This window comes from Jaculus jaculus, chromosome 1, assembly GCF_020740685.1.
Source record: "Jaculus jaculus isolate mJacJac1 chromosome 1, mJacJac1.mat.Y.cur, whole genome shotgun sequence".
Classification (NCBI taxonomy): domain Eukaryota; kingdom Metazoa; phylum Chordata; class Mammalia; order Rodentia; family Dipodidae; genus Jaculus; species Jaculus jaculus.
The window spans coordinates 265,557,889-265,584,985 of NC_059102.1; the positions used below are offsets into that span (position 1 = coordinate 265,557,889).

At 39.9% G+C, this 27,097-nt stretch overlaps 1 protein-coding gene across 1 annotated transcript in view; it reads right to left on the bottom strand.

Moving 5' to 3' along the window:
* Positions 1–973: 973 nt before the first annotated feature.
* Adamts18 (ADAM metallopeptidase with thrombospondin type 1 motif 18) overlaps positions 974–27,097 on the bottom strand; it is a 150,278-nt gene continuing 124,154 nt past the window's right edge. The window contains exons 15-21 of the mRNA XM_045140600.1: positions 21,266–21,407; positions 19,163–19,289; positions 15,310–15,514; positions 11,871–12,053; positions 9,829–10,032; positions 7,771–7,918; positions 974–2,828 (exon numbers count right to left, since the gene is read on the bottom strand). Of these exons, the coding sequence (XP_044996535.1) occupies positions 2,713–2,828; positions 7,771–7,918; positions 9,829–10,032; positions 11,871–12,053; positions 15,310–15,514; positions 19,163–19,289; positions 21,266–21,407 (1,125 nt within the window). The 3' untranslated portion in view covers positions 974–2,712. The remainder of the gene's footprint in view (positions 2,829–7,770; positions 7,919–9,828; positions 10,033–11,870; positions 12,054–15,309; positions 15,515–19,162; positions 19,290–21,265; positions 21,408–27,097) is intronic.

A 27,097-nucleotide genomic window follows, 5' to 3' on the forward strand; every position in this document is an offset into this window, starting at 1 on the left:
AGCCACTGCTAACGAACTCCAGATGCGTGCGCCCCCTTGTGCATCTGGCTAACATGGGACCTGGGGAATAGAACTGAGGTCCTTTGACTTTGCAGGCAAATGCCTTAACCACTAAGCCATGTTTCCAGCCCCAATATATTTAATTTATTGAGAGGATCTGTAAAATTTCAATACTTTTGGGTGATGGTGATTCAATTAGTAGTTTGGGAAGCATTGTCCACACTCTAGAGCCTATATGCATTTTGCAAATGGCATGCAGCCAGGAGCGAATGTACCCTCTTTCCAAAGAGGAGATGCTCAGCTCCTAATATATGGAATGAACATGTTCATGATCCCTGAGAGCTTGCTGAGAACCATTAAAGATGGCAAGATTTTCTGTACCAGAAGCTGCTGGGCTTTCCTGTGCTTTAGCCATATGAAAGCAGGGAGATAGAGGCAAAGGGAGAAGCACACTAGGGGTCTGTCTACAAATGGAACAGCCTCTGGCCCTGGGTCCCCCTCAAAGATCATCTCCCTAGGGGGTCTAACTCGTTACAGCCAACATGTGGCTCTTAATATCTGCACACTAGTTTCATTATCTATTAGCTATGGGGTTTCAGGTTGATAAACTCAAGGGATGTCATCTCAGGAGAGTTTCTCCCATGGATATGGATGTTATGATGTAGCACCAAGCAAGGTCAAATGACATCCTACCTTGTACTAGGCAAAATGGCCTAGATGGCACAGTCAAGCCATATCAGAAGGAAGATGAGGGCTGGGGTAGAAAACAGGGAAGTGGGGAATTGACCATCAAGACTTCCTGATGCCAGAAACTGGGGCCAGTTTGTTATTCTTTTTAGGATGCTAGAATAGCCCTGGGCCTTACCTGTCCATTACACCAGTCAGTTACTAAGGTTCTTAATGAAAATTTCTACAATTAATTTAAATTGAAGGTAACTGACTTCCCAACTTATTCAAGAATTTAACAAGTATCAAAGATAAAGAAACAGAATACTTTATTATAAAACTTATAAAATAATTAAATATTACACATAAATTTTGACTTTTCATTATTATCCATAGTTTTATTCAACATTTTTTCCTCAGAATTAATCACTTACTCAGAGAAATGAGTGAGAACACATAAGAATAGGCTATTAATAAATTAATTTTTCCATAAAATAAAATGATAGTTATATAAAGACACAAATAGCTTCCACTTGTTAGAGGGCCTGGGGATAGTATTCTGGAACCATTTTTTTTTTCTACAACAAAATGGCCACTAAAGGCCAAGCCAAGAAGATTAAGAGACACTTCTAATTTTTACTTCCATGGGGTTCAAGAACTTGTGATTTCAATTAGGATGGGGACAAAAAACACTGCTAAATTTGGCAAACCATTGTCCATTTAGTTATGCTGAGCTGGTGATCCTGTTTGAACCAAGACTTTTTAAAGCAGTAAAATTGGGTTACATTCATCAAAGAAGTTGGGAGGGTAGAGAAGTATTATATAAATATGCCCTTTAGAACCACTTCTCAAAAAATTACAGGAGGACACAGTCTTATAAGTTATACTTTGGTTTTGGCCAAATAGTGTGGTGTTTTTCCAATTCAGAACAATTTTAAACTTGTTAATTCTCATCCATAGCTGGCTTCTGATGACTGAAACAATTCTGAAACTGTGAAATGCTCTTATTCATGTAAGGGTCTTGGCACAATCTGATTTATTAATATTATTAATGTATCAAGAAGACAGATGTTTTTTTCTCTTGCCACTGTTTTATTTTTCCTTGTCTGTTGGTAGGAAAAAGCCCCATAGCAGCCTTTAATTTTCCAGGCACTCTGATAACATCTATGGAATATTAGAAACACACCATTTTGCCATTAGCACCTATTTTTACCAAAAGGATCATGTCATCAATTCTTATTCCTAAAGAGGAGGCACCAGCCTTCCCTGACATTCTCATTCACCAAGCACCAAAAGTAATAAAGTTAAAACCATGTGAAGGACATCAGTCTGTATTTGACAGAGTTTTTTCTTCCAATTGTAAATCTCAATTACATGAAGTTCTTAAGTAGCCTGTGCAGAGCTATTTTCAGAGTATGACTTGCAATAATTTTGAAGTGGTGAATTTCAGTCTTAGAGACTCTCTATGAGCAGAATATAACTGAAACAAAATAATAAAAAATACACAAACAATAACTGAACATAACACGAAGCCTGCCAGCCCAGCAGCAAGCAGCAATATGAGCACCATTCAGCTTCTAGTAGAACCAGGTGTGGGTGTCCAAATTATGAATGCCCAGCAACTATTTGTTAAGAAGAGTGTCCCATCCATACATGATGGCTCCAAGTCTCAGTCTTAAAGAACCTTTTTGAAAACAGATGTCTTTGCCACTGAATCCTTTGAATTTCGAGGTTAAGGGGTAGGGGATGAATATAGGACTTGTCCCAATGTTGTCAATATTCTCACTTTGTTAAGATGAAAATGTGACATATCTCAGTGTAACATGTTAATTTGTTCATGTAACAGTGCAAATCAAGTTTGTTTCTTCAGTAAGATTTGTCATCGCTTCCCATTATCATAGGCTTCAGAGCACCATGTGCTTCAGAAAATTGAATATGGAGGCTGGTGGCCAGCTTTCCATGCTTCACGCTTTGCAGCAGCTTCCAAGCAGCTCGTAGTACTTGGTTTCTGAGGCTGGACCCCTAGAGATGGACAGAGGCTTGAGATCAGCTCTTCCTTGTGCATGATTTGCAGCACTGTTTGCCATAAAACTTGTGGTTGCAGACACCATGCTGAGGGACTAGATGACACCAGCTGAAGAAATCCACACAGGATGGGTCCTCTGAAATGACAAAAGACATTCAAGCTTGTCATCTAGGGCAGTTGGGCTCTTTTGCAAGAAGAGATCCTAAAGAACAAAACCCTGGAGCCCACCTACCTTGTCCATTTGCGTGCTCTGTCCATTATACATTAGGACCTTCTCAGGGGAGTAAGGCCAGGGCAGTGTCTCTTAGCTAAATTTAAATGGGGAGTGGTGTTCAGATTTTAGAGCAAGAGTCATATTCAGTAAGAGATCATATATGACTTGTTTGTATATTACCTGGGAGCTGCCATTCACCTGAGGGTCCAAGGAAAGACCCCTAGAAGAGCTCCTCAGGCTGCAGATCTTGCCACCCACTGCTTCATAGGTAGTGCCTAAAATTCTTCATATTTAACCAAGTACTTAACTAATCTGATGCTACTGGGCTATGAGCTAACATTGGTAAGCAAGGCATACTGAGAAGGTAGGACACAGGGATTTGAGGTCCAGTTCCCACATTCTGTATAGGTTTAAATGAATCTCCTAGCCAGTTTGCAAATAGGTAAGTGAACATCCGATTTTCCAATTTTGTTAGCTATTAAGTAAGATGACATGTGTGATTATCCATTGGGAAAAGGACATTATACATACTGGGATTATTATACAAGCCTCAGGACATGAATGTGAAATAATATGCAAAACAGTTTCATGTGGAAGTTCATAATACAGGAGCTAGGGCCCAATAATTTTACTGATTTCTTAGGGTGGATTTTTGACCTCAAAACTATTTAGGGTCCAGGTGGGCATGGTGGCACCTGTCATCTCATGACTTTCCTGTATTCTCACAACTTGGGAGGCAGAGTCAGGAAGATCAGGAGTCTGTCAACCCTGGCTATCAGGTAAGTTTGTGGCAAACTATATGAAGGCCTGTTAAAACTACCACTCTATGTGATACAGTACTGCAGTTAAACATGAGTAAGTATTCTCATTCATAGCAGAAGTTTTTTTTCTTTACCCAAAACTTAACTCAATGACACCCTCCCTCCACAGGCACCTGGTCAGATCCTTTCCCAACTGTATCTTTTAGTCACTTTCCCTTGTTGCTGTGGGCATAGCATACAAGATTGAAGCTCTCCTGTTATCCTCAACTTGGATTCTCAATTTCTGTGATTCATAACTGTGTATACTTCCCTCAAGCCTTAATTCTTCTGCCTAGAATTTCCTTTCACATACCCTCTCCCTCATCTCACAGTACTTCCAGGGACCCTTTTCAAACATAAGCCAGCTCATGTCATGTCCTTGTCCTCACCCAAACTCTCCAGTCCAGTAGCAGTTAAAGGTCCACTGGTTACAAGAGAAGCCAAAGCTTCAGGGCCTGCTCCCCAAATCTCTGACTTCATCCTCCTCTGTCCTGCAATCAGTCACATTAGCCTCCTGGCTAATCCTCCATTTTCCCAAATTTCTGCTAGGAAGACTTCCAAAAGACCTTGCATGGGTTCCTCACTTCTTTGCCCATTCTATGGACTAGTAAGCTCCTTAGCTTCCCAGGAAGTGCTCTTCCTTCTGTACCCTGCTCACTGTTCTTATGCTCAGTTTATCAGCGCTCACCAGGCCATGTGATTACTTATCTTCTGTCTGTCCTCTACGAAGCAAAATCTTTGACAGCAGGACCTTATCTACTTTTTTTTTTCATTGTTTTTAATCCCAAACATAAAACAGTGCCAAATTACAAAGTGGTTGCAAAGTAAATAAAATTGTTTGAAACAATAACTATCATGGATAAAATAATCAGACTGTATGGTATCTGAATTTAGGGTTAAACAATGAAGTGAGTTATTCTTCTCTAACCAATGACTCCTGGACATATATTTCCTGTTGTGTTCTGTAAAGGAAGTGAAAAATGAAAAACACAATTGGATTTTTAAAGTATTTTAAAGCCAGGTATGGTGGCACATGCCTTTAATTTCAGCACTTGGGAGGCAGAGGTAGGAGGATCACTGTGAGTTCGAGGCCACGCTGAGACTACATAGTGAATTCCATATCAACATGGGCTAGAGTGAGACCATACCTTGAAAAAACAATAAAACAAAAAAATTAAAATTTATTCATTTGCAAGGGGAGAGAGAGAATGAGAACGGTTACACCAGAGCCTCCTGCCACTACACATGAACTCCAGAGAATGTGGCACTTTGTGTACCTGGCTTTACATGGGTACTGAGGAATTAAACCTAGATCATCAGACTTTACAAGCAAGCACCTTAACTGCTGGGCCATCTCTCCAGCCCACAACAATAGGAGTTTTGACCTAAGTATATAGAAGAATGAAGTTCTGTTTCCTGAAATATGGATTCCTACAGGAATGGCATTTGGAGTCCTACCAGCTAAACCCCATTTATTTAAGTATATCCACATCATCAAGTTCAGTTACTTTTTATTATGTATCTGTTCAGTATCCAATCAGTTGGTATGTACCTGAAACAGAAGGTATGATTGAATCAGGTTTTGTTTAGAGTATAGATTATTTACTGATGCCATGCAAGCTCAGGTGGATAAATAGAGACTGCTGAAACTATGATCTTAACCTCACTGTTATTTTTATTGTTCTGGTTCTTGTGACAGGTTCTTGCTATATAGTACTGGCTAGCCTTTAACCTGTGCCTATGCTCCTATCTCTGTCTCCCAAGTGCTGGAATTTCAGCCAATGTGCCACGAGTGCCCTCCATAACCTCACTGTTATCTTAACTCTCATTCATCAAGATAAGAATGATATTTTAAATTTATTTTTATTAGTTATGTACATACTTAGTATGCAAATACCACATGCTGGTACCATCCTTTCCCTCATCCCTGGCCCTTTTCCAAAGGGGCCCTCCTCATTGGGGATGCAGGTCATTCCCAGAGAGAAAGAGAAAAGTGACAGACAGAAAGAATAGGTGTGCCAGGGCCTTCAGCCACTACAAAGGAACTCCAGATGCATGTAGTACTTTGTGCATTTGGCTCTCCATGGGTACTGGGAAATCAAATCCAAGTCAGTAGGCTTTGCAGGGATTTTCAGAATAATCTGTCTCTGGGGCCTTTATGTAATCCAGGAAGTAGAAGTGAGGTATATCAAAATGTCATGAGCATTTGATTAAATAGGTAGTTATTTGTTCCCATGGGTATTAATGTCCCCTGAGAACTCACAGCTAGAAAAAAAAAACCCAAGCAATTTTCATAGTGGCTACCATGTTGAGTGTTACAGAGAGGTAGACCAATAGACCACAGTTTAGGGGCATAAGGTCCCTTACATGTATTTGGGATGGAAGAACTGGCAGAAAATTCCCAACTTAGTAAATTGTTGACCACTAAAGATATTTGCCTGCTGGCCTTGGTGGTATAGGCCTGTATTCCAAGCTAAGAAAGAAGCATTATAAATTCAGGACCCTCTCATGCAACCTAGTAAGAACCTGACTTAAAATAGAAAACAAAAAGAGGCCTAGAGGTATAGAGCATTTGATTAGCATGTGCAAGGACATGACTTCAATCTCTAGTACCACAAAAAATAAATAAAATTTACGAATCCATTTGCCTTATCTCTTCAAAGAGACCTGAATCTGTCAACAGGCACACAGATTTTTTATCATATTTTTTATCAGCCTTGCTGTGTCTTCTCCCTGTGACACACCTCCACTCCTGAAACACAAGGAGAACTGCCTACCATCATAGGCTGGCTAGCCTCCCACCATCTACGTTTCTTGTCTTTTTTTCCTTAATACAATGAGCTCCTTATAGATTAAGGATATGGTCCTGCTTTGTTCATTTATTCCTAAAAGAGGGCCCTGGGAATACATAGTGGTTGCTTAGTGATGTTGAAAGACATTGTGTATAGTGTAGTGAGGCCCTAAGCATATACAGTTTGGGCCAAGTGAGTACCAGATACTGGGTAAACATAACCCAGTGAGCCCAATGTCCTCCCTGTCTTCTTGGAGATCACATGCATCTTGACTCCTTCTTTGACATTCCTGCATCGGATGTGAGCACTGTCCTTTCTGAAAGTTCTAAAGGGCATCACCTTGCTAATGAATGTGTCTCTGTATTTTTTGCTTCCATGGTTGATGGTCTGATTATGAGTGGATGAGTGGACTGCAGAATGTCTGGGAGAAAATGACCCATTGCTCACGTTGACTAGAAATGATTTGGCTTTCAGCAATTCCTACATTACAAACTTTCTTGCTTTTGCAGATGTCAAATATTACAGGAAGAAGAGAAAGGAGGAAAATGGATGCTCCAAATCAAAATCTGCAACAATTTAGAGATGGGAAGTACTAGAGGTTGGGGGAAGGAAGGGACTTAGGGTCCTGGATCAAATTTATCTAAACTGTAACAAGCAGGATAAGAGACTGAACATCTTGGAAAGTCTAGCAGTTATGGGCTAGAGAGTATCTTCAGCATAAAAAAATCTAATTAGGCTCAAAAACATGTCCTCATATTTGTCAGATTACATTAGAATGAGTTGGACTTGTAAAGCACAGCACAGCTCACTCTGATAGTTGCCTTTTCCTCCAATGCCCTCTGCCCTGCACTTGAACTGACTTTAAAAAGCATTTAAGATGTGGTCCTGGGACAATACTCAGTCATTTTAACTGACTGTAAGTTATGTCTCTCAACTCAAATGTAATCTCCTTTTGTAGAATTCTGGTTCCCTTTTATATTTCTGCTAATTAGCATAGAACAAATATTTAATTTTAAAAAGTGAGAGTTGCAAAATAATCCTTTCTCAAGTCAGAATGAATAGCAAGTAAGCTCTATTGAATGAAACATCCCTATCAGAAGAGATGATTTTGACAGTAACTGCCCCAGAACTGTACCTTGACGAGTCTCATAGGTGCTGATATGAACACTGTGCCCTAGAGATGTACAGTGCATGGTACCCAGCTGAATATGGCTAGCTTTGGAAAAACTTTTCTTCAGACTGGTGAAATTAATGAAGCACAGGACCCTTTACCTCTCTTTTCTGGAGCTGGACAGAAGTTTGTATGACAGGCTCGGAGCACTGGAGGCTTCTGATGGAGTAGACAACCTGATGATGGCCGGCCTTGCTGCACACAGTGGACAGACCGGGTTTGCACTCCTCCCCCACAGGTTACTGTGCACTGCCAAGAAAGAGGATGTAGTCAGAAACATTCACCTAGATGGTGTCTTGAGCCCAGTGACATCAAATAGAAGAAACTTCCATATTTATGACATGACCAAGGTACCTGACAATTAACCAGAATGTTTGGAGTCAGGCTGTGGTACTTACAGTCCAAGTCCATCCTAATACATCTGTGCCCTTGAATCCATTCAAAAAGTCTTGGGCAAATGCTATCTGACCGAGGAGTATGGGTCTCCCAGTTAAGTGGCTAATAAAGAAGACAGGGTTCCATCCGAAGCAGCCTTTAAGATGAAGAAGCAGTCAGATAGAGCTAGGAAATGGAGCTCAGGACTTAAGAAATTCCAGATGCCATGGTAAATAGGGAAAATTTAAAACTCAGGCAGGAAAAGGCATAATATTTTCGAACTATGCCTGACCAAATTCGAAATTCCATTGGTGTTTCCTAAACATCAGTGATTTTACTGTCCAAGGTGGCACATACCTTTAATCCCAGCACTCGGGAGGCATGGGTAGGACGATGGATGAGAGTTTGAGGCCACCCTGAGACTACATAGTTAATTATAGGTCAGCCTGGACCAGCATGAGACCCTACCTTGAAAAACAAAACAAAAACAAAAAAAAAAAAATAGAAAATCCCTTTAAAAATTTATTTTTAGGTAGACATATGAAGACATTTAAGACATTTTATAACAAAAGAATAAATGAGGAAATATCAGAGGAAGGTACAGCCCTTTAAGTGGATTGTTGCTTTTTGGCTTTAGAAATATAGTAATTTTTTTCTTTATTGAAGACGGATGAAGGTACTATTTTGGACAAACACCACTATATGGTGAGACATTTGGGAGAAAAATGTAAGCTTGGTTAGAAAGAAGATTGAGTTTTGTAATTAGCTATTTATTTGCCCTCTATTATTGATCACAGCTACAAAACACAAAACATGATGCTTTGTTTTCGGATCCTACTTAAATGCACATTTATGTACATACACCCAGACCACCGGGCCCTGTGTCAGGGTAAGGTGGGCAATTGCTCTCATACTAGTAAGTCCTAGGAAGTACCACATACTCTGCAGTAGGAATGACCCAAGGCCCTCACCAGAGCTTTATGTTCCTAAGGATATCCTGCTCTCTCAGTTAGTATCACCCACCAGTTCTTGTCCATAAGAACCCAACCAGTATGACCAAAGTCACCCAAGTGTTCTCGGAAAGAGAAGCCTGTATGCGTGATGGCCTTACACAGTGAGTGATTGACACTTCTCATCAAACAAGACTGGGACAATAATGGCTTCCACAGGGCTGTTTCTAGGGTCAAATGACAGAAGAGAGAATGCAAGAGAAGCACTTAGCAGAGTACATAAGAAGGAACTGTCACCGGGCATGGTGGCACACACCTTTAATCCCAGCACTCATTCAGGAGGCAGAGGTAGGAGGATTGTCATGAGTTCAAGGCCACCCTGAGACTACATAGTGAATTCCAGGTCAGCCTGGGCTATAGTGAGACCCTACTTCGGGGGAGGGGGGCGGAGAAGGAGCTGACAAGTGTTAGCTACTCTTGAGTTATTCAGAAACATGATATAAGCTCCCCAAACCAGTCACTGGGGGCAGTGCTTCTAAAGTGGTGGTTTGAGGAGTAGCAACAACCAACTTCAGCAGCAGAATGTGGATGGCCTGGTGCTAGGTGCTTTAAGTTCATTGCCTCACTTATTCTCCCAATTTTCTAGGTATGAAAACTAGGGCTGGTGGACCCCATAACTTGCCCAGGCTTTGCAAAGTTGATGAAACTGGCCAAAGAATGCAAGCCACTCTGCAGGTGAACAAACACTGATGGATCAAGAGCAATGTTGGGCAGGCTGTCTGCTTCTTCTGCATCACGCTTAGGCATCAGCCTCTTGACTCTGCGTGCACCCACCTGTTGCCATGGTGACGAATACCATCCAGCTGCTATGTTGTACACCGGACAAGCCTTTAGGTTGCAGGTTTCTTCCAAGTCCAGGTTTGGTTTCTTAATATTGCGGCATCTACGCTCTGGGAAAGTTACCAGTTTCCCCTGCAGTGTCTTCTCGCTGCACGTCAGGTCTCTCTTCCTCACACCCAAACCACAGGTTGTAGAACACTAGGAGCCAAGAGAGGAGGGTAAGAGTACAGAGCGCCATGGTCAGATCTGCCGAGATGTGCACCCACACATGAAAACCACATGCCCATTAGGAACTAAAGGATCCAACAGCCCAGTCTCTTGTTATAGGAAAGGAAATCAAAGACCCAAACATTGAAATCACTTCCCTAGAGCCACAGAGCTCATTAGCACCAGGAAAGAGGTGGCTATTCAGTAGGAACTACTAGGTGCCATGTAAGTGTGAAACCTAGGGCACTGGGTTAAGGATCCATTTATTATACCATAACAGTTTATTTTGGTTTCTTTTTTATGAGTGGGAAAGTGAGAGAGAGAGTGAAAGAGGTTTCACAGGCAAGCGCCTTCACTGCTAAGCCATCTCTCCAGGCCTATACCATCGTAGTTTAAAGCAGTCTGTCTTTACATCAGCTTTCATCCTTCTTGTGGAAAGGATGAGAGCTAGTGCTATGACTGTCCAGGTCTGCCTGAGTCCTCTCAAGGAAGTAGGAAGAAAGCACTTGAGACAAAAGCACAAAGAATTGCCCTGAGTTTTTACCTGTTTCTTCCTTGGCTGAGATATAATCTACTGCTCTACTGCAGCTTGGGGACAAAAAAGAGAGAGAAAGAGAGAGAGAGAGAGAGAGAGGGAGGGAGAGAAAGGAGGAGGCTGATAAGGAAGTATAAATTATTCTGAAATAAATGGGGCCTTGATGAAGTGAATCAATCAATAAAGTTAACATTAGTATAAATATCATAAACTCAGAGGGAGAAGTGTTACCGCCACAACAATGAGTAAACTAATATAGCCTTCTAACATTTCTTTTCCTCTCTTTCTGGACATGTCTTCCTGTCTAGACTGTAAAGGTTCTAAATGGGAGACTTCATTTATTACTATTGTATTCTGCAGACTCAGTTATATTTCCTGTATCTGAATTCAATCAAGTTTTCCAAGCCAAGGACCTAGGAGGCAACTTCCCTTTCTTATCCTACTAAAATACTTCTGTTGTTTTTACTCATTACTGCACTACCCACCCATGGGCCTGCCTTGCGCCAATTATCCTCACTCTCAAATGAGAGCCTGCTCATCCCTTATTTATTTAAAATTTCAACTTGCTTCAAATTTCAACCTGCTCCTCCAGGATCTTTTCCCACCCTACTGCCTAAGGGTTTAGAATCCATTTCTAGCTGGGTATGGTGGTGCACGCCATTAATCCCAGCACTTGGGAGGCAGAGGTAGCAGGATCACCATGAGTTCAAGACTACCCTGAGACTACTGAGTGAATTCAAAGTCAGCCTGGGCTAGAGTGAGACCCTACCTCAAAAGACAAACAAAAAAAATTGAATTCATTTCTAGAGAAAATGCCCAGTACCTCTCATGCCCCAGCCTTACTCAGTGTTCAATCCTCTTATCTATCCCATGTATAAGGTGCACCTTGTTAGAGACAAGCTTCACCCAACCCACCTATGTAAGACTCCTATACACCTTTAGGCTTAGGCTTCATGAACAGAGTGCTCTGTCTAGGATCCTTCCTAAAACTTGGCTTTGGTCAACCTTGAGCTCTCCCATAAAATTATAGACATTTTTTCCAGGACAGTATTCATACCTTATCCATGTTTCTCCATGGATGTTTTATAAAGGTTTAAATGCCTTTTCTGAGGCACAAGCCTGACTAATATTTTGGGGGCTTTACCAATGCTTTGTGATGATTCAGCACTTAGTAGTCACCTATTGTGTGTGTGTGTCCATCAGTCTGTACGGGATGAGTGAGCTGACCACTTATTTTTCAAAAGAGCAACAACAACAACAACAAAACAAAAGCTAGCAGTGTGTCAGCTTATACCTCACTCCATGAAGAGGTGATCCACTGGAGCCGGGTATTTTTGGGACATCGTCCCAGCACACAGACCTCCTGTGCCTCAGGCCTAAGGCTGCTGGAGCACAGGCTCTCAGGGAGTGTTTCTGCTGCAGAGTTTTTACACAGGAGCTCACGTCTTCTTACTCCTCTTCCACAGGTCTTAGAACACTTAAGAGAAAGAAAAAGTTTTCATTTGCATTTTATTACAGTTGAAATTCAATTGGGTAAATAATGAGAATGCATTATAATAAAATGTGTGCAAAGCTCGTAGCAATGAATAAAATTCCCAATAGGACCCTTGCAGCAGCAGGAGTCCAAACAGAGGCTCAGGGAAAACTATAACTCCCCCATAATTAGCTTTCACTTCAACCATCTGACCATCTAGTGGCACTGGTTTGCCCAGTCTGCGGATGAGCTGTGTTCATCACGAGGGAGAGGTTTCTCCCAGCAGAGTATACATGGTGAAGATTTTGAAATAGGATAGGTCTACCCACTGGTGCAACCCGTGTGTCTGCCGGCCATGAGGCAGAATGGGTCTGGGTGCTTGGCTAGAGGGTTACTATGTCTTCAACAAGGAAAATAATAGAGCTATGTGTGCATGTACTGAATGTGGGATGTATGCAATAGCATCAATAATGGACTGACAACCCTAGAAATGGGACAGCACACCATTCATTCAATTCTTACCTCTATGACTGTCCCCTGGGCATGGTGATAACTACTCGGCAGAGTGGTGGTTTGAGTCAGGTGTCCTCCCTAAACTTAGGTGTTCTGTATGCTAGGCTTCTCAGCTGATGGCGATTGAAAATTAATGCTTCCTGGAGGCAGGGTATTGTTGGGGGCGGAATTATGGGTATTATAGCCACTTTCCCCAAGCCAGTGTTTGGCATACTCTCCTATTCCTGTTGTCCACCTTATGTGGGCCAGGGAGTGATGTCCACCCTCTGCTCATGCCATCATTTTCCCCTGCCACTGTGGAGCTTCTCCCGAAGCCTGGAAGCCAAAATAAACCTCTTGATTTTTTTTTTTTTCCCAGAAGCTTCTCTTGGTTGGGTGGTTTCCACCAGCAATGCAAACTGGACTGCAACAGTAAAGTGGTACGGAGGAGTGGGATTGCTGCTAGACACCTGACTGTGTGGCTCTTTGCCTTTTGGAGCTGATTTTCAAGAGGAATGTGGAAGGATTTGAAACATGGGCCTAAGAGACACCTTGCAGTGCTGTAAGTACAGCTTGACAGACTATTCTGGTCAGAGTTGAAAGACCTGAATGCAGTAAGAACTATGGACTGTGAAGTCTGGCTTATGAGGGAGAGAAAGAACTTTGTTTGGACTGGGCTAGAAGCAGTTTGTGTGAAAAGCTTGCAGTTATTCTTGTGTCCTGAGAGGTTGTGCAGGATTGCTTTGCATAGAAATGAACTACTATGAGCAGAGGGATACAGCATGGAAAAAATGAAATCTTTGGGTCTAAACTGCTGTCCACTCACCTGCAAATTGTTTGAGAGATTGCAACCATTGAGACTGGGCTAGCTGACCTGCACTGGGGCAACAGGAAGAATGTAGACTCTTTTGAAGGGGCCTGGGTGCTCAAGAAATGAACTGTTCTTGAAAGTCTGCTTTATTCCCCCCTAGATTAACAAATTGGCATCCTACCTGGTATTATGGAGTATAAGAAATGCAGGAAAGAGAGTCATTGAGTTTGCAACATGGTCTTGTGTTTTGGACATGGCCATGGACACTTTGAAGCAGGTTTTCTTGTTGTCTGCATGGAGACCCCAGGATGCCCTGAGAATGAACCATGGATGACAGTAGAGACCCAGTGGAGATGCCAGGACTACGGGATGGCTACTGAGGAGAAATGCCAGCCCCAGATGAAGTTTTTCAGGAATGTGGGTAGCCTAGCTGGAGGGGTGGATTTGGAACTACAGAGACTTGTTGCTGGTTAGAATTATCGGACTTGGAGATTTGTCACTGGCTAGAGTTGTTGGACTTGAAGCTACAGTGTTTGGTGTTTGCCCTGGTTGTTTTAAATGTATTGCTTTGCTATGCACAATGCCATCTTTTGCAGTGTGAATGTTTATTTTGTGCCAGTATGTGTTCTTTTGGGGGGGAGCACGATTTTTTGGTTATTATGGCTCAGTTAAAAGATCTTGGACTATGGGGATGTTTGAACATCATTGGAATGGATAAAAACTATGGGAACTTTTAAAGTTGGATGAATGCATGGAATTTTACATCATGTATGGTTACCAGTTTATGAGGGCCAGGGGAGGAATGTGGTGGTTTGAGTCAGGTGTCCCCCATAAATGTAGGTGTTCTAAATGTTAGGTTCCTTAGTTGATGGCAATTGGAAATTAATGCCTCCTGGAGTCAGTGTATTGTTGGGAGCGGCCAGTTTCCCCAACCTAGTGTTTGGCACACTCTCCTGTTCCTGTTGTCCAGCTTATGTGGGCCAGTGGGTGATGTCCATCCTCTGTTCATGCCATCGTTTCCCCTTTCCATCATGGAGCTTCCCCTCAAGCCTGTGAGCCAAAATAAACCTTTTTCCCACAAGCTGCTCTTTGTTGGGTGATTTCTACCACCAATGTGAACTGGACTGTAACAATAAGCATGTGCCATTTTTTACTGAATAAATCTACATAATGCAAGTCTCCACAAGGGACGTGAACTAGATAAGGCAACAAATAATCTCCAGTGTTGCTTACTAGCTGAATCATTCAAGTGAGAAACTTTGCTTGTCCCCTATGGTTAACCACAGGTAGGACTATGACCTGCAACGAAAGTGCTGAAGGTGGGAAACCCCTGAAACTTGTTCTTTCCTGTGGGACGCTACTCTGTGCCATGGAGGACATTCACCTCTGTGCTCTAGATGCCACTAGTGCCCAGCTCCTCCATGTTGTCTCCCACCCCCAGTGGAGAGCCTTAGCTTAAGAGAAAATGTCTGAGTTATGAATGCCTCTTCCACTTTCATAATGCTATGTAGGCCTTCACTGAGTGTGTGTGTGACAATTGTGACCCATATGCCCAGGTCTGTCCTGTATCCTTTTAATTTTTTATTGAGGAAAAATTAAATATTCTTTTTTTGCCTCATTTTTTGTATCTTTCCATTTGCTTTGAAGAATATACTGGCAAGATGTATAATCCAATCCCTTTAGAAGATCTCCTAAATATTCCCCATACTGATTTCTGGACCACCAGTGAAGAATCTAAACTCTGAGTCAGGGGAGCCAAACTTCAAGGTGTATAAGAATCACGAGAGAAGCACTGGCTAAAGCAATGATTCCAGGGTGTTCACCTTGTTAACTCGTTGTGAGTTTTAGGAAGATGCAACTAACTGAGCACTTCTTAGGGGTCAAAGACACTTGAACTCTTAGCACCATGGTTTTGCATGTGAATACGACCAAGGATTACATGTCTGTCCTTCTTACCTGAGACCAGGGCCCAAGGCTCCACTCTGGAGGGCAGGCATGGCTGTTGCAGACTTGAACCTGAGTAGGTGTGCTCACTGGGCAGAAAGAATGCAGGACAGCCTCCTCTTTTTGGAAAGGCTTCTTCTGCACACACCGTATCTTCCGGCTCTGCTGACCCCCTGCACATGACTTGCTGCACACACTCCATTCACCTGGCATCCAACTTTAAGTGAAAAACAAAATTACTTTTCATGAAACCGAGGCTTTGTATAGCCACTTCTAAAGCAGTTACTGTGAAAGAGTAACCATGTAATAAAAACTACAATCCATTTCATAACCAATAATGGCAAACCATGCTCGATGCTCTTTTATAGATGTTGAGGCATATGCTCATGTGGCCCAGGTGAAAGGAGGCACATTTAGTCACCACACCATTCTGGTAAGAATGCATTCCTGCCTTTTGTATGGAAAACAGCATGTGTTGCTCTATGAATAATTCATCCAGTCAGTTTATTGGGATATTGACTATGGGCCAGAAACCTTCTTAAGCACTGGTGTTGGAAAAAGAGAATGTAACCATGTTCTCTCCATAGGAAGCCTAAAACACAATGAAAAGTTGGAGATGTTAGAGCAGACAATGCTTTGTGAGAAGTACTGTAAGTGTGATTAACACAAAGTACAGTAAGGAGGCCAATGGAAGAGTGATCCATATGGAGGAGGGACACATGTCAGTATAGGAGAGTGGGCTATACTCGCAGAAGACTTTACAGAAGGTATTTCCAAAAGGATAGTAACCCAAACTATTTTTCTAGTTAGTATTAAAATGTATTGATGGATTGGAGATCCAACCTCATGTTATTTATTTAAGGATTGTCAAACCAGGTTTTACTATAACTAAAGACTTGGTACAAATTTGAAAACCAATCAATGGGAACTATTAATCCTTTTCAACAACTACCTTTGATTAAGCTGAATGTCTTTTAGACAGCATAACAAAATGTACCAGATATGACTCTTAGACATTTGTGGGAAGCTACTCTGTGCCATGGAGGACATTCATCTCTTTGCTCTAGATGCCAGTACTGCCTAGTTCCTCAAAGTTGTTTGTCTCTGGAAAGAAACCCACCCCCAGTAGAGATCCTCAGCTTCAGAGAAAATTTCTGAGTTAAGAATGTCTCTCCCACTTTCATAATGCTACGTAGGCCTTTATTGAGGGTTTATGACAATTACAACTCTGATGTCCAGGTCTGCCCTGTGTTCTTTTGACTTTTTTTTATTGAGAAAGAAATTAAATATACTTTTTCATAGCAGCAATGTCTATAACTTTTGGATTATACATATGCTAAGTATCAATAATTTTAGAAAATAAATTAGTAAGACCAAGTATGTTTTGGTTATAAGTTTGGAATTATATCATCTTATCTAGTCACAATTTATTTTCCTCAAATTTTTCCCATAAACTGGGTAGGTAAAATTAAAAGACCTTATTTTTAACTAATTAATAAATAAGCAGAAAAAGAGGCAGATAGAGAAAAAATGGGCATGCCAGGGCCTCTAGGCACTGCAAATAAACTCCAGATGCATGGGTGCTGGGGAATCGAATCTTAGTCCTTTGGCTTTGCTGGCAAATGCCTTAACTGCTAAGCCATCTTTCCTGTTTGAAAGTAAAAGAACTTTAACAAAGAGCATAAAAATTCTAGGATTAGGAGTGTTCTTAGAAAAGCATTGTATTATTCATATTGTATTCTCTAAGATGAATGCATAAAAGTTCATTTTTCTATAATTATTTATATCTTCTATAAGGTATAAAGAAAATATGTTAGGAAATCATTAGTTTGAACATTCATCTACAAAATATTTTTCTACCAAATTCAAGTTTCTTTCATATGTTTGTTAACATGGTAGATTTGTACAGATACTACAAACTGTACCACATAGGATTTCTTCATGGCATGTGTGGTCTTCCACATTTGAGCCCCAGGCTAATTCTCTATCTAATCTCTCCCTCATTTATGCCCTACTCATAGTACAGATTCTTACTGCCAATTTTGTACCTTACTGCTTTTTAAAAAATATTTTATTTTTATTTATTTATATGAGAGAAAGATAGAGGGAGAGAGGGAAAGAGAGAGAAAGAGAAAGAATGGGTACACCAGGGTCTCCAGCCACTGCAAATGACTTACACGGATCTTGGGGAATTGAACTGTGTCCTTTGACTTTACAGGCAAGCGCTTTAACCACTAAGCCATCTCTACAGCCCCCTTTCTGTTTTTTTTTTGACACATAGCATTTTCTATCAATGGTTTTGCATCTCAATCACTAATTTGTACTTTTATCCCTTCTGTTCTACTGTGGGTTGGATGGTGGGAACTATATGCTATGTATCTTCATACCCTATCTCAGGGCCTGGAATGCATCAAGTATTTACAGCACGGTTGATATACACGAAACACATGGAATTAATTCAGATAACTCCTTCATCCTTACGGTTCTGAGTCTATGAATCTAGACTCTTCTTTGTAGTCCATCCCCCAGAAGAGTAGTCCCTGAAAGGCCCCAATCTGTTAGTTAAAAATATTGATAAATTGATAATGGGATGGAGAAAAAAAGGGAGGAAGCAGATCTTGCCATGTCACTAGCTCTAAAGAGCCTGCACAGGATCGTTCTGCTTCTAGACAGCAATTGTTCCTCACTGAATATTTTCCACAAGTAGTTTCCAGAGAAGTTCTAGAAGCTGTAGATGATTTCAGCATGTTCCTTTACATAGATACAGTAATACAGTTCCTTTCTTTGGGTAGAATAACATATGAAAGAGTATCAAAATCAGAAACTCTCAGCTACCTGCCAATCAAAGGTTCTGATTATTTTTGTGTGTATACATAAACACACATACCAAACCCAGAACTGTCTACACAGGTCAAGGACACTTTTTTACGTGAGAACCACTGGGATAGTTTTTAGGCATGCATCTATGTTGACAAAAGAGGAAAAGTCACAGAAGTCCCTCTTCCTATTTCTCTTTCCTCTTGGTGGTCATAACACAACAGGTTTCAGAACCTAAGAGATGGGCTAAGTTGACAATTGGACATATGAGATTGGTGGGTGCCAAAAGCCCCAAACAATTAGTGTAAGTACACTATTAGTTAAGACATAGCAATATGACCACACTACCACAAACCCAATACTACTTAAGATAATCTGAAAGACTTGCAAATGTACCACTGCATGAGAAGAAACTGTCCATTTATATAAATACATTTGGCAAAAGATGAATCACATAGAAGAGACTCCAGTTGGCTGGGATGATAACTTAAAATTAGTGTTCAAACAATGATGTGGCTAAAATGAATCCAAGAGCAAACCCACTGAGTTCCCCATAGGGACCGCCATCAGCAGAGGAATCACCACTTGGCTTTTACCTCTTTATTTTGTGTCTTGCTACTGTGCAATTTGCATTTGAGGTTTCATGGTCTGAATGGTATTATGATTCTTAAATTCTTGGATGACCTACATAAAAGTTAAGCATACAACCACATGCACATTTAGTGAATATAGGATTGTATGCTATTTAAATATCTTTTTGACTCAGCTCTGGGAAGAAGAATCTTTTCAAAAGTTAAAAAAAGAGACTTTCATTTACCAAACTCACATAGCCAAGGACAAGTAAGTATTTAATGCAAACTCATATTTTAGGTCGAATAATTCAACCTCAATCATCTTCTTTTTCCTGTTTCTCTGTGAGGCATTGCAACCATTTTTGAATCCCTTTCAGTGAGAAGTATTGACATTGGGCTTCTCATTATCTCATACTGAACAGTAACAAAGGCATTTGAGCACAAATACAAACAAAAGACATTTCCAGATGACTTACTAGGCTGGGCAGGAGAAAGCATTGCATATTTTGGGTTCTGTTGTTGGCTTGGTTCTTACATTGCAGAATGAGGAATTGACTTGAATATTTTGATCTCGTAAGCAAATGGCCTTTACACTTATGTAACCTAATAAGACACCAGAAGTCACAAAGTGAAAATTACAGATAACCAATTGAATTAGGGCTCCACATTTATTATTAGTTTTTAATCAGTGTTCTGTATCTTATTTAAGATAGTGAATCCAAATATTTTGGCAAGGTAGCTCCTTTTGATACATCATCCAACTTAAATTACATTTGTTGCCAAGATAATAAATTTTATATTTTAGCAATTTAATATATGTTTTGAATTTTCAAGTGGATCCTAACATTATAAGGTGATAAATAAAACTGTGAAAACTGCATGACCATAAAGAGAAACACCTATGCAAACTTCAACTCACGCTATTCACATCTAATAGAAAATGCTTCTACATAGAAAGTACACTAGTAGATTATGTATGAAAACCTTGAGGTTCCTCTTTGTCATGAATCTTATACTTACATAAGAGTGTGATGTATGCATAGGCAAAACATTGAGACTAGCCTATCAGCCAGTATGCTGGTCTATTTAAAATTCTCTCTCAATAGCATCGTACTACATAGTTTCCCATGCTCTTTTTAAGACTGCCTCTTCAAGGCACAGAAATTTGTGTGAATAATTATTTCCAGTTCCTCATATAATAAATATCTATTCTATTTTGAATTGTATTTGTGTTTATTTATATGACTTTTTTCTTAACATGGAATCTGAAAAATGATAAGTCACACTTGTTTTAATGATTAGCAGTTAGTCCCATGGCTTAGGATTTCTGGAGGCAGAGATCTAAATGACAATGGGATCCCCAAAAGTTCATGGTGTCCTTCTATCCAGCTTATTCACTGGGCCCTTTCTTTCCTATGCCTAGGATACATCAAGTTCTGTGAGCCACAAGAAGTGGGCACTAAATCAAGGCCAAGAGGAGTTCCACAAAGTGCATCTGCCTCCCTGCCTTGCCCTGAGTCATTCATTGTGGATGGAAAATGAATTAAATCTCTACTTCCCAAAGCACGGTGCTCTCCTCAAAATACCAGGAAGTGGTTGGAAGCATTCTGAAAGCACATTTGAGGCAGAAACACAGCTCACAAACTGAGAAGTGGAGTAAAAGAATAAAGATCCCTTTGTAGCATAAATATGTGTTTAGTAAAAGAGCAAACAATGACCTTGAGGTATAATACCATCAAACCCACTAGTGTTCTTATAGGAAAACAGGTTTAGGTGTAGTATTAAGTATTAACATTAGGTAATACTTATTAAGGGTCATGGGACATATTTCTTCTTTATAGCACATTACCTTTAAAATAATCAATTAATTAATTAATAACATATAATTATATATTATTAGAGTTAGATATATTTGAAAAGTATTTCCTGGTATTTGTTAAATAGCATAGGCCTACCTTGTAGACATTTTTGAATCTAAGAGGCCTTATTTGGCTCAGTGAGATGGGCTCATGTGTTATAAACAATAGGAAATGAGTGGTCAATGTTCATGCTTTGATCCATAGTCTACTGAGAGATTTTCCTTTTTCCCATAGGGGTGATTGTGACAACTGACTTACCTAAAACTGTGTAAACTTTCTGACATCTAAATAATACACTATCCTACTTAGTGCATGGCTGCCATTTTTTCCCCCAGGATTATTTCCTAGGGTTATCCCATTTCCCTATGGAGACAGTCTGCGGACCTTATCCGAGTGCAGACAGTCATCATTTTTATGGGCAACTTGTTTGCCTTGTATTTTTTTTCCCATGATCCTGCCTCCTATATTTATGAATAGACATATTCCTATTATTCCCCACATCTCTGGTATGCAACTCTTGAACTTTGGTTCTAGCTGAGTTGATAAGAGAATGGGTTCCTTTGTCATAGGAAAATCATGTAACAATACTATCTTTTTAAGGTTAAGATTCCTGTGAAAGACAGCTATGGACTCATTTAAACTAGACAAGGTAAAGAAGCCTGGAGTGAAACAGCTTGTTTTAGGCAGAGACAGGGGAGATGGAGTTAGGAAATCAACTACCTCCCCCACAGGAGACAGAGCAATCCGACTGCACTGTGCTCCAGGTATGATGGTGTCTCTTTGTGGCTGGCTGAGTTCCATTCATGACCTTGGGAAGTGTGTACTTCCAAGCGATCCCTGGATTCTTGCCTTGCATCAGAATCTGGAATAGTGATATATAAAAAAGTCAGAGCTCAGTATATAGGTCAGATCATGGAGTTGTAGAAACTGTGCTAAACATTTTAATGATATTTGTATGCTATTTTGCTTTTAAAGTGAGTTCACTTATTGTTCCCAAGTATGTTTTATCCTGATTTGTGCAAGCTTTCTCATGTTATGTTAAAACAGTTACCTTCCTACCATCAAACTATGATTGAAATAGATGCTAAAGAACAAAATATAGTTTGATGTTTTCTATAAATCTCAACTATTAGTATATCCATCAATAAAGCATGCATGCATTTAATATTTAGAAAGGTTATGCCATTGGGTCTCAACCTTTACTTGAAGCCCAATATGGTATGTACATTTACAGTGGTGCCCCACAGATAACAGTTAAAACTAGATCTGTGCAGATCCATTTTCATGAGCTGTCCTGATCATAAACTGACTTATAAATTCTCCAGATTGCCAGTAGTAGTAGATACTGAACACTGAATAAGTACCCCCAAATCCATTACGTACATATTTTGAGTTGCCTGCCATCAACTGTGAAATCCACGAAAGTCCTCAATGTAATTTCCAAAGAGAATCTGCTTAAAGGGAAAGTGTCTATTAACTGTGTCATAGGCTGAACAGGTAAGGAAAATAAAAAGGGTAGGATATAGTGAGAATGGGGGTTGGGAGTTGAGGATTTAGTGCTTCCTCAGCAAGCACTTGGCCCTGGGTTCAGTCCCCAGTGCTGGAAGAAAAAAGAAAGAACTGGGGACTGGCACCACATCTACTAGAATGGATCTAACTAACCTCATAAAGGCAAGGACTGAGGAAAATCTGATCCCATGAGGTCTGACTACTAAGATAAGAGTGATAACCTTCACTGCACACTTCTTAGTTGTCACTCCACTGGGCTTTTTGTGTGTGTTATCTGAAAATATTCTACAACAACTCTATAATGCAGCTGTTTACTTTTTTCATTGAAAAATGTTATAGAATGCATACAAAAATTGAAGAAGTGACTAAAGAATGAGCTTAAATAAAACCTCTAAGCACAACTTACCTTTCTGATGCAACATATCCCTTTGTTTCTGATGTGGGTAAACATGCTTTTCTGGGTGTCCTCTTTTTGTAACTACTCTTTTCCTTCCAGAGTCAAGTCATGAATATAAATAACTGGTTTTCTCCTGTCCCATGAGTCTTGTGGAAAATTCTTTACCACCAGAACTGGGCATGTATGCTCATGAGGCAAAGACTGTTCCATTTAAAAATAGGAACTACTGGCTCTGTATGGTAGGTTCCTACCTCAATTAAAGTTGGGGGAGTGGTAGTTGTTCAAGGACCTCCATTAGACTATAGACTATTCCAGAATGTTACTAAATGACTTCCATGGTACTTTTAGCCTATATATCTTCATGAATATTATGCCTAGCTCTTAAGAGTCCATGGTATGAACATCACTTTGCAGTGAAACAAAACAGATCTTAGAGTCTCCTAGAAACAGTGAAGATGCTAACAGATGAATCTGGGCTCTCCCCAACTTGTCTGAAGTAAGATCAGTATACAACAGACAGAACTGTTAAAAAACAAACCAAAACATCAAATTCTGATCATCTGCCAATGAAAATCTTTTCAAAATCAAATCTTAGGGTACTTTTAAGTGAAGGATCCTCCTTAGTCTTTGCTTTTCCTATTTTTGGAGCTAAGCCTTGCAGCTGTTCTTGGAATTGTGTGCTCAATTTAGCATACCATTCACACATTTTGAATAAATATTATGCTTTCCTTATTTGGCATTTCTGCAGTTTTCCTGTTAATTTTTTCATGTGGTATTAAGAAAAAACAGGCACTTCTAGAGTTCTTTTCACAGTCAAACCAGGATAGTAAGAGCAGTTTCACACTTGGAAGATAATCTTGATGTTTATTAATATTGCATTTCAATTTCTCCTTCAATTCAAGCAGAATGTCAAATGTAACATTTTTGGTTGCTATTGTTTTTATGAAACAGAAATGCAGCAGTCTTGTAGGAGAGGAAATATTAAATGATGGTAGAATGCAATTTTACAGAGCTACGTCCTTTGAGGTAAGATATCACACCACAGTGGGATTGCCTCTCATACTCATACAACAAGGACATGGTTACATGTAAGCGCTACAGAGAAAGGAAGGTCTACTTTCCTTTCTTATCTGTCTCTGCTTTCTAGTGCTGAGCATTCTCTGTGGAAGAGAAGATGCCACCATTTAAATTAAAAATTAAAGGGGTTGGAACCTGTAGGGTTCCCATGTATTTGTCAAACTGATGAGTAAAATCAATCACAAAATGGTCTAAAATCATATGACCACTTAAAGCAGCTTAGTAGTTTTAAGTTGATTATCAAATGTAAGGCTTTTGTGTTTTCTATTTTAGTTTTTTGTTGTTGTTGTTGTTGCTTTTCGAGGTAGGGTCTCACTCTAGCAGACTTGAAATTCACTGTGTAGTCTGAGGGTAGCCTTGATCTGATGGCAATCCACCTATCTCTGCCTCCAGAGTGCTGGGATTAAAGGAGTGTGCCACCATGTCTGGCAGCTATTTTAGTTTTTGTTTTTTTTTTTGAGATAGGGTCTCATGTAGCCCAGGCTGGCCTTGAACTTATATAGGTAAGGTGAGCCTCCAATTTCTGGTCCTTCTGCTTCTAACTTTCTAGTTCTGGGATTGTTTTGTTTTGTGAGGCAGTTTTTCTCTATGCAGCACAGGTTGCCTTGAACTTACTATCCTACAGCTTCAGCTTCCTCAGTGTTGTGTGCTCCACTGTGCTCAGGCTTAATTAACAGTATCTTGACAGTAACCTGAGCCACAGAACCGAAATCAACAGAAGTTAAACTGTCTTTGAGGCTTTCTATTCCTTAAAAAAAGACAAATAGGATTATTCTGCCTTCCATTTCCAATATTAAAATGAAAATATCCTCAGAAAAGTTAAGTATATGCAGTAAAACTAATAACAATACTGAACAGACTATTGTAAAGCAATAGGGAGCAAATTCACCTCATGTTTTCAAGGTAATAAGGAATTTCAGGTATCTAACCAAAGCCAAAAAAGACACAGGGAGCTGGGGAGATGACTCAGTGGTTAAAGGCACTTGTTTGCAAAGCTTGTGGGCCTGGGTTTGATTTCCCACTACCCATATAAACAGCCTGATACACAAAGCGGCTCATGCATCTGGAGTTTATTTGCAGTGGCAAGAGTCCCTGTCACATCTATACTCCCTTTTTATCTTCCTCTCTCTCTCAAACTAATAAAAATATTAGAAAATCAGATATCCAGAGACACAGAGGCTCCCAAGACCTCATCACTGAAGCAGACCTAAAATGAACCCAACATGGCTCAGGGAAATTTTGCAAAAGAGGGGGCAGAAAGAATGTCAGAGCCACATGTTGGGTCATGATATGCAGAGACATTTCCTCCTACCCATATATGAGGGCTAACTCCTCAATGCATGACCCATATACCTCAACAAGGAGAGGCCAGGGGAAGGAGGGAGGACAGGGAGGAGGCTAACAATGGTACCAACTGGACTGTATTCAATGAGTACAAAACTAATTAATAAAAAAAAATTAGAAAAGATTTTAATTGTGATAAAAATGTAGCAAAATAAAAAACACATACTACTGTAAATTTTCATAAGAACACTCAACTTTAAATTAGCTACTTACAAAATCTGTAGTAGCTATGTTTGTGTGTATATTCTATTCCAGTTTTACAGCCAGTGCCATATATAGGACAAATTGTTTATATTTATTTGTTGAGCATATCAGTGCGTTCTGTGAATGCATCCATGAATAAAAGCATCCCTATTTTAAGAGGTGGACATCTTCCCCTCTGGCCTGGCCTCTGCATGCACACACATGGGACTTGCCCATCTGCACACATGTGCACACACCACACACATGTATTCTACAGACACACAAACAAAACAAAACAACTAGAGGTGAGACTGTACTGTTTGTAGTTATACACTTACAATATAGTTTAAATCAGATGTCCTCTATGATCTCATGTTTTTTCAGCTTGGTCCTTGGCTGGTGGCAATTTTGGAGGTGAAGCCTAGCTGGATGAGGTGTATTGCTGAGGACACGCTTAGGGTATTACATCCCATCTTCCCCCTAGCCAGAGTTGGGCTCACTCTTCCTGCATTCTGCCAGCTGCAGTGGCAAGGAGCAACATCCAGCCTCCTCTCTACCGTCCTTTCCCAGCCATGCGAAAACTTCCACTTGAGTCTACAAGCCAAGGTAAACCCTATCTTCCCAGCAGTTGCTTTTGGCTCAGTGTTTTGTCTCAGCACCATGGATGAAGATAAGATATGAGAGTAATGAATCATGCATTTATGTGAGTAATGAGGAATCATGTAGGCTACAAGAAAATGTATAAACCAATAACAAGCTGACCATTTATTTTAGCATCAGCTCTTAAAAACTTTGTAAGGACTTAAAATAGGCACCAAGGTAAAAAAAATCTATAAAAGATGAACATGTAATAGTTAAAAACTATATTACTTATTTATTAATAATAAATACATATTCACTGTTCTTTTCCTTTCCATATATTTAGGAGGCAAGTGACTAACAGACCAGAACACAAAGCAAGGATCTTGAACTTTACCATTTGTGCTTGTAACCACTTTACCTTTTAGAAGTAGACTGTCTAACAGAATCTCTGTGTTTCTCTCCTTTTCTCAAAAAAGAAATCCTAAATATTAAAAAAATTAAATAAATTTAAATATTAAAATATTAAATAAATTTAATATTAAAATATTTTAAAATTAAATAATTCAATAAAAATAGACTATGGAACTGAGTAGGGAATTTTCAAAGAAGCAATACAAATTGCCAATAAATATATATATTTTTTTATTGTTTGGTTTTTCGAGGTAGGGTCTCACTCTGGTCCAGGCTGACCTGGAATTAACTCTGTAGTCTCAGGGTGGCCTTGAACTCATGGCGATCCTCCTACCTCTGCCTCCCGAGTGCTGGGATTAAAGGCATGCGCCACCACGCCCGGCCGCATATTTTTTAAAAAGTACTCAGCATCTTTAGCTATCAGGGAAATTTCCAAATTATACCTAACTTAAAAGTAAGTGCCTTTAACAATCAAGTCATCTCTCTAGCCCCACAACTATTTTGAATGTTCATCTTACCCCAGTCAGAATGGCAATCATCCAAAAGTTAAATGAGAATAAGTGTTGATGATTAAAAAAAAATGACAACAGGGCTGGAGAGATGGCTTAGCAGTTAGGGCACTTGCCTGCTAAGCCTAAAACCATAGATTTGATTACCCAGGACCCACATAAGCCAGATGCACAAAGTGGTGCATGCATCTGTAGTTGGTTTACAGTGGCTGAAGGCCCTGGCATGCCCATTCCCTTTATCTGCTTCTTCCAATCTCTGTCTCTCTCAAATAAATAAATAAACTAAAATAAAAATATGAAAACAAATGCTTGTAATGGTGTGGGGAAAGAGGAATGTTTATTTACTGCTGATGAGAGTATAATCTGGTATAGCCATTATGGAAATCAGTGCGAAGGTTTCTTAAAAAGCTAAAAATAGATGTTCCATATGACTCAACTATATCACTCCTGAGCATATACCCTAAGGATTGTACATTTTACTGTATAAAAACTTGCTCAGCCATGATAATTGCTGCTGTATTCATAATAGCAGAAAATGGA